The following is a 12,498-nucleotide window of genomic DNA, read 5'->3' on the forward strand; positions in this document are numbered from 1 at the left end:
ATTCTTCACAAGGCAGCAAGAAGGAGGCGTGCCTGAGTGAACGCGGGGGTGGGAGGGAAGAGCCCCTTATAAAACCATCAGATCTCGTGAGAACTCCCTCACTATCAGGAGACTCGCATGGGAGAACCGTCCCCATGATTCAATTACCTCCGCCTGGTCTCTCCCTTAACACGTGGGGATTCTGGAGATTACAACTCAGGATGAGATTTGTGTGGGGACACAAAGCCTAATCATACCACACGTCTTTCTCTTGCTTTCTTAACCTCTCCCTCTCCTATTTACCTCACTCTTACCAGCATATGGATTATAATCTGGTCTCTCCTCCCTCAAAAAACAAAACAAAACCCACAAAATCCAAAGCCCCCCTCGGGCTGTCTAAACTCCTTAGGATTTGTCTGTCTGCACATGGAATTCCCTTGCTTAGCTCTCACGCACCCTCCAGACCACTCCAGTCTGGCTTTGCCCACGCTCCGTCCTCCCATGTCAACTCTACTCTGTCACACCTGTTTTGCTGAGGCCACTGTGATATGTTGAATAGTGGCTCCCAAAAGATATGTCCTAACCCCCAGACCCTGCCAGTGTGACCTTATTTGGAAAAACGGAATTTGTGGATGTTAGGCATCTCCAGATGGGATCATCCAGGATTTAGGGTGGGCCTTAAGTTCAGTAACAGGTGTCCTTGTGAAAGAAAGGCAGTGGGAGATTTAAGACATATGAGAAACAGGGGAGAAGGCCATGTGAATGTGGAAGCAGAATTGAGGGTTGTGTCTCTAAGTCAGGGAAGCCAAGGATAGCAGTCACCAGAAACTGGAAGAGGCAAGGAAGGATTTTCTGCTAGAGCCTTGGGAGGGAATGCAGCCTGTGGACACCTTGATTTTGGACTTCTGGTCTCCAGAACCATGGGAGAATAAATGTATGTTGCTTTAAACCAGCATATTGTGGTCATTTGTCATGGTAGCCCTAGGAAACTAATAATTCACCAATGACCGCCACGTTGCTAAGCCCTAGACACGCCGCCATCCCTGTCTTCCACTTTGCAGCAACACTTGGTTCAGCTAACTGCTCCTTCCCCAAAACATGTACAGTCCTGGCTTCCAGGGAACCACTTTCTGCTGGGGTCACTCTTTGCTTTGAAGGGCTTCATCTTAGGGTTCCCTGCCAGCTTTCTGGCTCTACCCAATCTCTCTTCTTTTCTCCCTTTACATTCTCTCAGGTAATCACAACAATGTATTTTTTTTTTTTTTTTTTTTTTTAAGTAGAGACGAGGTTTCACCGTATTGACCAGGCTGATCTCGAACTCCTGACATCAGGCGATCTGCCCGCCTTGGCCTCCCAAAGTGCTGGTATCACAGGTGTGAGCCACCGTGCCCGGTCTGCTTCCGATCTTCACTAAACACTCCTGCTGCCAGCCCCTCAAAAAACCTCTTCCTCTTTTGGTTTTCCACATCTGAAGAAATGACATCTCCACCCAACATAATTGCTCTACCAGAGACCTGAGTCATTCTTTACCTAAATAAATCTTGTCAATTTCATATCTAAAATACATATATCTTGAATCCACTTCTCTCTTTTTGTTTTTTTTTTTTGAGATGGGGTCTCTGTTGCCCACGTCGGAGCACAGTGGTGTGAGAATGGCTCATTGCGACCTTTGTTACAGTGGGTATCTAATTAGGCATGGGGAGGGCAGGAGAGAGCTCCCTCACCCCCACACACCAGGAGAGTTGGATGGCCCTCAGGGGGTGGTCAGGCAGTTGTTAACTGTTTCTCTAAAGTAATAATTGGTCACAGCCGGTGCCAGGGAAAGGCAGTCTCCTAATAGAAAACACCTGAAACTATCAGCTGCTTCCCAATAAGATCTCAGCAGTGAGGAGAAGTAACGCAAGATCCTGGAAGTAGGCCAATGGATAAAACCCCCAAGTCAAGAGGTCAAGATGCACACTTGGTTTCTCAAGTCGCCTGCTTGGTCCTCTTCCTAGTCGTACTTTCCTTCTTTCCTTTCCTTACTGCTCGAAAGCTTTTCTTTTCTTTTTTTTGAGATGGAGTCTCGCTGTGTCGCCCAGGCTGGTGTGCAGTGATGTGATCTCAGCTCACTGCAACCTCCGCCTCCCAGGTTCAAGCGATTCTTGTGCCTCAGCCTCCTGACTCCTAGCTGGGATTACAGGCACATGTGACCATGCCCGGCTAATTTTTTTTTGGAACAGAGTCTCACTCCTTCATCCAGGCTGGAGTGTAGTGGTGCAATCTCAGCTCACAGTAACCTCCACCTCCCGAATTCAAGTGCTTCTCCTGCCCCAGCCTCCCAAGTAGCTGGGATTACAAGCATGCACCACCATGCCCAGCTCATTTTTGTAGTTTTAGTAGAGATGACGTTTCACCACGCTGGCCATGCTGGTCCCAAGCTGACCTCAGGGGATCCACCTGCCTTGGCCTCCTGAAATGTTGGGATTACAGGTGTGAGTCACTGCGCCCAGCCTCTAGAGCTTTTTAATAAACTTTCACTCCTGCTCTTAAACTTGCCTCCATCTCTTCTTCTGCCTTATGCCCCAGTTGAATTCTTTCTTCTGAGGAGGCAAGAACTGAGGTTGCTGCAGATACATATGGATTTGCCACCAGTAACTTGGAAACCTTCCACTGGTAACACCTTGACCTACCTCCCGGGCTCAGGTGATCCTCCCACCTGAGCCCGCCAAATAGCTGGGATCACAGTTGCACACCACCATGCCTGGCTAATTATTATTATTATTATTATTTTTGGAGACAGGGTCTCTCTGTATTGCCCAGGCTGGCACACACTTCTCTTTATAGTTACTGTCATCATCTTTCGATCACACTGATGTTCTCCTTCACTTTGTCTCTTGCAATAGCTTCCCACTGATCCACCACACAGTGGCTAGAGTGCCCTTTCAACAGATCACAGTACCGTGGTCCTCCTTAAAGCCCTTCCAAGGATTCCCACTGAATCTGACGCACAATTCAAACTCCCTAAAGGCCTTTTGTGGCCTCGTCCCTGCCCTCTGTCCATCTCTCTGCCCCTAGGGTCTGTCCACAATGGATGCTCTTTAGGCGTCCTGCCTTCAGATCACTTCTTCAGAGAGAACTTCCTGACAGCTGTCCCCTCTCCATCTTAAACGTCTCTCCTGTTACTTTCTCTCACAGAATTCAGTTCTTTCCACCATAGCGTTTGCCACAATCTGTAATTACACATCTGACCATGTGTGTATTTATTTGCTTTCCCCGTCACTGGGTTGCTTCCAGACAGCAGCTGGGATCGTGTTTCTCACCCCTGAGCACGGAGCGCCTGGCTCAGGGGCAGGCACAGAGACGGTGCTCTCCAAGTACTCGCTGAATGAATCCACAGTCGTCTCCTGCCTCAAACACAGGTCTAGCAGGAAGGCTCTTCTGGTGAGAATACTTTACCCCCGCAAAAAAAAAAAAAAAAAAAAGAGAAATATCAAAAATTCAAATTTTATGAAAACCCGAAAACTTTGTTTTACAAACATATAAATTATTTTATTTACAAAGCCATGTTACAAAAAAAAAAAAAAGCAAAAAAAAAAAAAAAAAAAAAAATACAATCGCTTACTGGAGAATATTTCCAGGCCTGCATGGCAGTATCAATAGATACATGTTTGTTCTTTCCTTTTAAAACTGTAAGCCATAGAATTTACTATTTACACCTACTTTAGACATTTATTCTGCTTACAATATCACAGGCATGGAATGAACTCTATCTGATAGTGCTAATACATAAAGGTGCGGGACGAAGAAGGAAAATACTTAGTGTTACAAAATATGGATTGTAGAAAAGAAACCCACTCCACAAGTGTGGCATTTGTTTAGAATGATTGGACATGCTTTCTTCAAAATTTTTCTGGAAAAGGTTCTAAAATCGGTAGTAGGAAAGGACAAATGAGCAGGTGCAAATTCTTGTCTGTGCAACAACAGTTATTTAATATACCCCATGACTGACCAGCTACGTAAAACCCACAGAGTTTTGTTAAAGTGCCATGGGCCGACAGCATAACAAAATATAAGGTGTAAATAGAAAATTTCTTTTTTTCCTTTTTTAAAACAAGAGTTCACTGAGAATCAGCAATAATAGAATATGCTGTATAAACTATTCTCTACAAAGGTTGATCAGCGTTATTTACAATTGGTACATTGATACAAAAGAAGGCATACAAGTTATCCAAGTCGCTTTTTTTCTTTTTTCTTTTTTTTTTTTTCTTTTTTTATGGCTGACAGGTCTATGCATTGCGTTATGCTTAACAACCAGAGCTTTCGAGCCTCTATGGCTGGCGACAAGTCAGGAGATCTTCAGGCAAAGAGGGGTGTGTGCAGTCAAGGGGCTGGGAGAGAAGACTGAGTGGGTGTGCAGAACAGAAGGACCCAGAGGACATCACCCTAAAAATGTTTTATAGGCTGCTCCAGTTTAACTCCATTAAGACAAACCCAAAAAGAACCTTTTATTTGTATTCCGTTTTTCAAGCTGCAAGTTTTTAATACATCACTGTAAAGTAAACCTGTGGTTGGTTGCAAAGGAAGAATACCGTGGGCTTTCCCTTTTTGCCCAGTTTTCCAGAAATGTCCTCACCTTGGTCATAGCCAGTCTTTTGACAAAGTAAGCAGCATTCGATGAGGGGGTAGGGGGTGGGGGGGGCTCTTTATTCCAGCTTCCAATTCAAGATGTAGAGAGCTACAATGTCTAAACCTATTGAATTGCTCCTTTAGTCCTTGAGACATTATTTCTCAGAAGCAGCCACTTAATCTCTCAACCTTTGTTTTCCCTCTTTGACCATAAGAGTTTATAAATCAGAGGGTTATTTTGTTGCGGAGATTTTGTTTTGTTTTTACTCCTGCAAGTTTTACAACTCAAAATAAATTATAAAAAACAACAGACCTCTGAAACCCAACAGGACAAAATTGTGCAAAAATAACAAAGATATGTACATACTTTTCAGTCTGAAGAAATGTACAATAAAAACATAATTCAAAGAACAGTTTAAAAATATAAACATTGCTTAAACTTTCCTAAGTTTCATATTGTTTCTGAAACTATTCTGGTCAGTTAGCTCTGCAATATAGTAAAACATAAATTATTACAAAATTAACACTATAAAAATTTACTTTAAGAATATCTTCTAAATTTTTTTTCAAAGGGTCTAACCTTGTTTATAATTTCTTAAACATTTATAAGTCTTAAAATCTGCCTTAACTTTTTTTTTAAAAAAAAAGAAAAAGTAACAATCGTCCCTTCACTTTGCAGTCTCTTTCCCCAAGACGTAAATAAACCAGCATATAAGTGCACTTTTAACACTGCAGAAATAAAAATGAAATCATCCGAACTAATGTCCTGGTACTTAATATCAACTCCTGATTTTTAAAAAAATCATTTCATATGAAAAAATTTAGTAATCCTATAAGAAACACTCACTGTCAGTGCAATTCCATTGATGCAAATCACTCCATTTGCCTCCCGTCTTTGCAATTCCAATTGTGAGGTGAAACCTAACAGTGGTCTGATCTTTGGGTTGGGGGAATGGGAAAGAAAAGGAAAACTTCCGGTTGGGGATGAGGGTTCTGCCCAGCTGTGAAACTAGCATTCATTTCTGATTTAGGGATGAAGCAAAACCTCCCAGTATCTCTGCTATACATCATATGCAAAGTTACATGATTAATAGCACAGAACACCTATTTTATGTTGTGAATTCCTTTCCTGATTATGATTCCCTACTAGAGCTGACGGTATTGCTGTTTTTTTCAAAACTCCAGTGTGAATAGTTCTATGGCTGCAGGGCTCCAGCATGGCTCTTCCAAATGGCTGTTCTTCACTGAGCAGTGCCTGTCCTTACCATTCCTTCTTGGGGATGGCTGTCTCTAACACAGCAAAAGCTGATCCATGGGTGTGCTGATCCCACCAGGTCCCTGTGGCCCAGGGCGTGGGGGTGGGTGGGAAATGCTATTATTTCTTCTCACAAAAGGTTTGACACATACCCTTTTGCAGAAGCTCTCCCTGGAGGGCTCTTCCTAGCCCAGGAAGGCAGCCTAAGAACCTTTAGCAGCTATGGTCACTGTGCCTCCTCATGGAGTGGCTTTCTGGGTTCTCATGACCTTTTTCCTGGGATTTCTCCCTCCTAGCTCACCCTGCTGTGGGCATGGGCACGCTGATCCCTGGAAGGGATTCTGTAGGTTCCTGATCAGCTCAGACCACCACAGTCCCCAGTTTTTTTTTTAGGGGTCATCTCCTAGCCACCATGCTCTGCTTGCTGCCACTTTCCCAAACCTGTTCTGGCCCCTGTCCCTGACTGGTTTATCCTTTCTGAGCTGCACAGCTGGCCAGTGGTATTAGGTAAACCACATGACTAAATGGCCACTGTTCTCAATCTTGCTTCTAGCATTTGGCTCCAGCCATGGTGGGCTGTGGAAACCAGATGAGGGAACCCCACCCACCCTCCAACTCTCCACTCTCAGCTCCTCCCCTGCAAAGTCCCCTCTCCCTGCAGGCAGTCCTGAGGGGATCCTAGGAGAGCCAGGTCCTTTGAAGGCCAGTGAGGACCCAGAGAGTGGCAGATGTGGGGATGGAAGGGATCGGGTGGAGAGGACAGGAAGAAAAAGGGCTCTGCCTGTGCTGAAGTTCAAGAGCTTCAGAGCATGCCAACCTGAACCAACATTCTGCAATGTCTACTGTCATGGCTGGAGCAAAAGGATGGTACAGTAGCAGCATCAGGAGCTAGGGGAATGACCCCAAATTTGGAAGAATGTAAAAACATGGCAAATGAAAGAAAAGACAACGGAAACCAAACACTGGAACTGTTTTCTGTAAATCTCAAATTCACGTTCTTTTGCCTTTTTCTTTAAAACTAAAAATTGGTCAATTAAAAAAGAAGAAGAAAGGCCAGAGTCACAGGGAGTACACAGAAAACAGACTCTCCCTCCAGCCCACTCCCCTCCCTCCTCCTCCCCGTGGCCTCCTGGGATGGGATTAGGTGGCCTGGAATTGGTGTGGAAGTGGCTTCATAGTCTTGTTATGGAAGAGTCCTTATCCTGCCCGTTCTGTTTGTGTTCTTCTAGGAAAGAAAAGAAAAACTTGTTTCAAAACCATACAATTGAGATTACTCATGAGAATTCAAGGATGGAGCCTCAGTTTTCTCATCTATAATAGAGAGGACAATATCCCACCTCCCGTATCTGGCAAAGGGCAGCTGAAATAGCAAATGAGATGATGGATCTAAAGGATCCAATAGCAAATGAGGTGACGGATCCATGGGTGTAAGGCAGTCACAGAGGTCCTCACTGTGGAGGAAAACACAAGGATGAATGCCGCGGACATTCCTGGGAGGCCTCTGTGGGAGAGTGGAGAGAATAATTGATGCCTTCGTTTTTGTTCTCCATTAGTTTACCTTTTCCTACCTAACCTACAGAGGACACAGGAAATTAGCTCAGGAAGGAGTCTAATGTTGGGTTAAACATAGAGGCTTTGGAAAGAGAGATTTTGGGTTCAAGTTACTTGGCTTCTTAGTGTAGCCATCTTCATCTGTAATTATCTTGTCCCTCACAGGGCTGTGAAAAGGTTTAAATGTGTGTAGTGTGTGTAAAGGACATGGCACACAGCCCTCTCTCTGCAGGCAGAGAGTGCTAAACAAGTGGTGGCCATTATTGTGTTTGTCAGGGCTGATCGCCAGCGTTTTGGGTTCCCAGCAGGTGTACCCGGAGCTATAGGCACATGCAAGCTGTGTGTGGTGAGGGTGCAAGAGGCCTCATCAACAGAGGCTGACGGTCTGCGTGTAAACGTGCCTCCCCACCCCAGCGCACATGAGGAGCTGCAAGTGTTCTGGCACAAAAAGGGCTCAAAATGGTGAGGAGACTCTCCCTGGCCTGGGGATACAAAAACCATTTCCCCATAATCTTCACCCAAACTCGACCCAAAATGTGTGAGAAAATCCCAAAGGGCAAAACACAGACACGCACGTAGATATTTTTCTATTTGGTGTCTACAAAACATGTGGCACATCTAAGGCAACATAACACCACAGTTATACACACACACACCCCCACACATCTTCCAATCATGTGTAAGGGGCAAAAGCCACCCCCAAATCCTTCCTTGTCCACCCTAGACACATATGCACACACCCCATTGAGAAAATCATTTATCACAGGCGTACACATCAACTACTCTTATACCTCAAGTTTATAAAAACTACTAAGTCTACCCTGAATACTGCTGCCGTGAAACTGCATCCTGAATGGTGGCTGTAGCTCGCCAGAGGCTTTTGAGAGAGTGCTGATGGACAGACACCAGGGGCAAAGCCTCCCCCTCCTCTTTTTTTTTTTTTTTTTTTGAGATGGAGTCTCGCTCTGTCGCCCAGGCTGGAGTGCAGTGGCCGGATCTCAGCTCACTGCAAGCTCCACCTCTTGGGTTTACGCCATTCTCCTGCCTCAGCCTCCCGAGGAGCTGGGACTACAGGCGCCCGCCACCTCGCCCGGCTAGTTTTTTTTTGTATTTTTTAGTAGAGACGGGGTTTCACCGTGTTAGCCAGGATGGTCTCGATCTCCTGACCTCGTGATCCACCCATCTTGGCCTCCCAAAGTGCTGGGATTACAGGCTTGAGCCACCGCACCCGGCCCCCTCCTTTAAAAAAAAAAATTTTTTTTTTTTTGAGACAAAGTCTCACTCTATTGCCCAGGCAGGAGTGCAGTGGCGCGATCTCAGCTCACTGCAACCTCCGTCTCCCAGGTTCAAGCAACTCTCCTGCTTCAGCCTCCTGAGTAGCTGGGATTACAGGTGCGCACCACCATGCCCAGCTAATTTTGCATTTTTAGTAGAGACAGGGTTTAGCCATGTGGGCAAGGCTAGTCTCGAACTCCTGGCCTCGTGATCCGCCTGCCTCAGTCTCCCAAAGTGCTGGGATCACAGGCATAAGCCACCGTGCCCGGCCTAAAAAAATTTTTTTTTTGAGATAGGATCTTGCTCTGTTGCCCAGGCTGGTGTGCAAGGTGCAATCACAGCTCACTGCAGCCTCAACCTCTCGGACTTAAGTGATTCTCCTGCCTCAGCTTCCTGAATAGCTGGGACTATAGTCATGTGCCACCACGCCTGGCTATTTAAATTTTTTGTAGAGATAGGGTCTCAAGCCTAAGCTGGTCTCAAACTACTGGGCTCAAACCATCCCCCTGCCTTGGCCTCCCAAAGTGCTGGGATTATAGGTGTGAGGCATCACACCTGGCTGGCAAGTCCCTCCCGCTTTTTTTTTTCTTGAGATAGTCTCACTCTGTCACCCAGGCTGGAGTGCAGTGGTGCAATCTCGGCTCACTTCAACCTCTACCTCCCTGGTTCAAGCAATTATCCTGCCTCAGCCTCCCGAGTAGCTGGGACTACAGGCATGCACCACTACGCCTGGCTAATTTTTGTATTTTTTAGTAGAGATGGTGTTTCACTATATTGGCCAGGCTGGTCTCAAACTCCTGACCTCGTGCTCCACCCATCTTAGCCTCCTAAAGTGTTGGGATTACAGGCATGAGCCGCCGCGCCTGGCCGCAAGTCCCTTTAAACCACATCATCTTCTTTAATTTTCACAATAGCCTTAGGAGGGAAGCACCAATTTTGCCTTTTAATGAATGAAAAAAAAAAAACCAACAGACTCAGAGAAGTAATGTGCCTAAGCTCGTACAGCTGGTAATAATAGCTAACACTTGTGGGTTTACTGTGTGCCAGGCATTTTCTAGAGGCTTTACATCAATAAGCTAATCCTCACAAAATCCATAGACGGTAGGGGCCAGTATGATCCTCACTTTATAGATGGAGGAAATGGAAGCACAGAGAAGTTAAGTAACTTGCCCAAGGGCACACAGCTAACTAGAAGGCCTAGGTTTGGAAGCCAGGTAGCCATGCTCTTAACTGGAGATGAGGTTTGAATCAGGGTCTGACCCCAATGCCCAAACTCTTTCCACTCTGCTGATGACCATATGAATTTTTGCCTCCCCACCCCCAGCCCACCCCGCCCCCAGCAACTTACCTGTCGGCTGTGTCCTGGGCTGGATATACTTGAAGGACTGGATTGTGACAAAGCTAGGCTGCTATTTTTCCCAACCTGAAAGACACCATTGAAGCCCCACTCAGACACATGAGCCAGCCTGGGAAGGGCCCACCGATGCCACATGTTCTAGGGGAAAGAAGGGCTGCACAATGCCTGCTTCATTCCCTCACATTGGCTTGGAACTGGTGTTTCCATCTTAAGTGGCAGAGAAAATGAAAATGTTGCAGAGGGTGCCTCGAGGGATGCCCTTTCCTTCCCAGAGTTAAAGTGGAATGGTGAGGACTCCTCACACTGCTTGCTAGCTGGCTGGACCCCAACAGGGAGGGATGAGGATGAAGGCATCTGGTGGAGAAGCCTGGCCCCTCCTGGGAGCTTCACTCAGTAGAGGCTGGGCTTTTCTACCTGTGGCCAAAGGGTCACATAGCTCATCCACCTCTGACCCTCCATCCCAAACCCATCTCGTTTCCAGCCCAGACTCCCTCAACCTGGCTGCAGATAAAACACCTGGATCTTTTGCTGGGTCAGTTTTCCTGGCTAGGAGATGTAACGCACATGGGACTGTTCTTTAGGAAAATAGCACGATGGTGCTGGGCTTCTCCTTCACATGGAGGGAGGACAGGAACACTGTGCATATGGGTGTGGCCACTGTGCCCTTCCCCTTCCTCTGGGACTGTTCTTCACACAATGGGCCTGGTCCTTGGGGAAGCTGATGCCAGGCACTAACCAGTCCCTGTCTAGTCTGCAAAGGCAGCTTGAACTTTCATCCTATAAACTGCTCCTCTTCTCCATTAACTTGCCTTTATGTAAAGACATTTGCCTTACATTATTTTATTTATTTATTTTTGAGACAGAGTCTTGCTGTGTCGCCCAGGCTGGAGTGCAGTGGCATGATCTTGGCTCACTGCAACCTCTGCCTCTGGGGTTCAAGCGATTCTCCTGCCTCAGCCTCCTGAGTAGCTGGGATTACAGGTGCGTGCCACCCTGCCCGGCTAATTTTTGTATTTTTAATAGAGACAAGTTGGCCAGGCTGGTCTCCAACTCCTGACCTCGGATAATCCACCCACCTCGGCCTCCCAAAATGCTGGGATTACAGGTGAGAGCCACTGCACCTGGCTACATTCACAGTCTTAATTTTTGTTCCGTTTAATAGCCCTGTGGCAACTTCCGGCCTTATACCAACCAGATACAATTAAATAGATCTCCAAATTGTTCCCAAAGTAGAGGTTTATCTTGGATTTCTCAATCTCATGCATTTTTTTTTTTTTTTTTTTTTTTTGAGACGGAGTCTTGCTCTGTCACCCAGGCTGGAGTGCAGTGGCCGGATCTCAGCTCACTGCAAGCTCCGCTTCCTGGGTCTACGCCATTCTCCTGCCTCAGCCTCCTGAGTAGCTGGGACTACAGGCGCCCACCACCTCGCCCGGCTAGTTTTTTGTATTTTTTTAGTAGAGACGGGGTTTCACCGTGTTAGTCAGGCTGGTCTCGATCTCCTGACCTTGTGATCCGCCCGTCTCGGCCTCCCAAAGTGCTGGGATTACAGGCTTGAGCCACCGCGCCCGGCCTAATCTCATGCATTGACCCCTGATCTCCTAGCAGAATTAACACAGATCCCAAGGGCCTCTGCCTTTCCTTAATACTTGGAAATCACTGGTGATAAAGTCTTTTCTTAATGCCCTAGTGACAAGCACCGAGGTATCACCTGCATTAGAGAACCAATGCTGACCAGATCCAAGGCAGCCATTAAATGCATCCGTGTTTTTCAATTCCCTCCTGATGAGCACTTGGCTGCTCCTTTCACCACTGCTTCTGGCTGACCCGGCATTTACTAAGCATTTCCTACAGTCCTGCAGACCAAAGAATCAACAGAGCCACATCTACTCAACACAGAGGGACTCTGTTAATGGCACAGAGCTAAGAGGCCAAACTCCAGAGCCAAAATGCCTGGGTTTAAATCCTAGCCTAACTATTGACTCGCTGTGTGACTTTGGGTGCCTTGCTTAACCTTCCTGTGCCTTGGTTCACTCATCTGTAAAAGGGGAATAACAGCAAGTAATTATAAAATGAGTTAATACACCTGAAGTGCTTGGAACAGCAGCCATCACCTACGTGTTAGCTGCTGGGACTGTGTCTAAAATGAGTGAGATACCATGGCCTTGCTGTCCAACGTGTGGCCTGCAAACCTGTGCAGCCATGTGGCCTGGGAGACTGTCAAAAATGCAGACTCCTAGGCCCCTGCCCAGGTCTGCTGACCGAGAATCAGAATGTTCACATGCCCCCCGGAGTTATTTGTGTACACGTTCAAGCTTGAGAGGCCTTGGCTCTGTCCTCCAACCTGGGCCCTGGTGGTGACACCCACCAGCAGTTTAGCCTCCAAGGAGAGCCCTGTGGGTACCGGCCCGCCTCCCTCACACCCCTGGCCGTGGGGAGTCAGAACAGTGCCCTCGGCTCAAGCGAGAGGACCTGT

General features: G+C 46.7%; 1 protein-coding gene across 6 annotated transcripts in view; it reads right to left on the bottom strand.

The window, feature by feature from the left end:
* Window positions 1-1,568: 1,568 nt before the first annotated feature.
* Window positions 1,569-12,498, bottom strand: part of ATXN7L1 (ataxin 7 like 1) — a 278,155-nt gene continuing 267,225 nt past the window's right edge. For 4 of the 6 annotated variants that reach the window (XM_038004524.2, XM_073009235.1, XM_073009237.1 and 1 more), the window contains 2 exons: window positions 10,017-10,091; window positions 1,569-7,067 (listed from right to left, as the gene is read on the bottom strand). In XM_038004524.2, the coding sequence (XP_037860452.1) occupies window positions 7,026-7,067; window positions 10,017-10,091 (117 nt within the window). In that variant the 3' untranslated portion in view covers window positions 1,569-7,025. The remainder of the gene's footprint in view (window positions 7,068-10,016; window positions 10,092-12,498) is intronic. The other 2 variants (XM_007982511.3, XM_073009238.1) reach the window with 1 other exon arrangement.

This window comes from Chlorocebus sabaeus, chromosome 21, assembly GCF_047675955.1.
Source record: "Chlorocebus sabaeus isolate Y175 chromosome 21, mChlSab1.0.hap1, whole genome shotgun sequence".
Classification (NCBI taxonomy): Eukaryota; Metazoa; Chordata; class Mammalia; order Primates; family Cercopithecidae; genus Chlorocebus; species Chlorocebus sabaeus.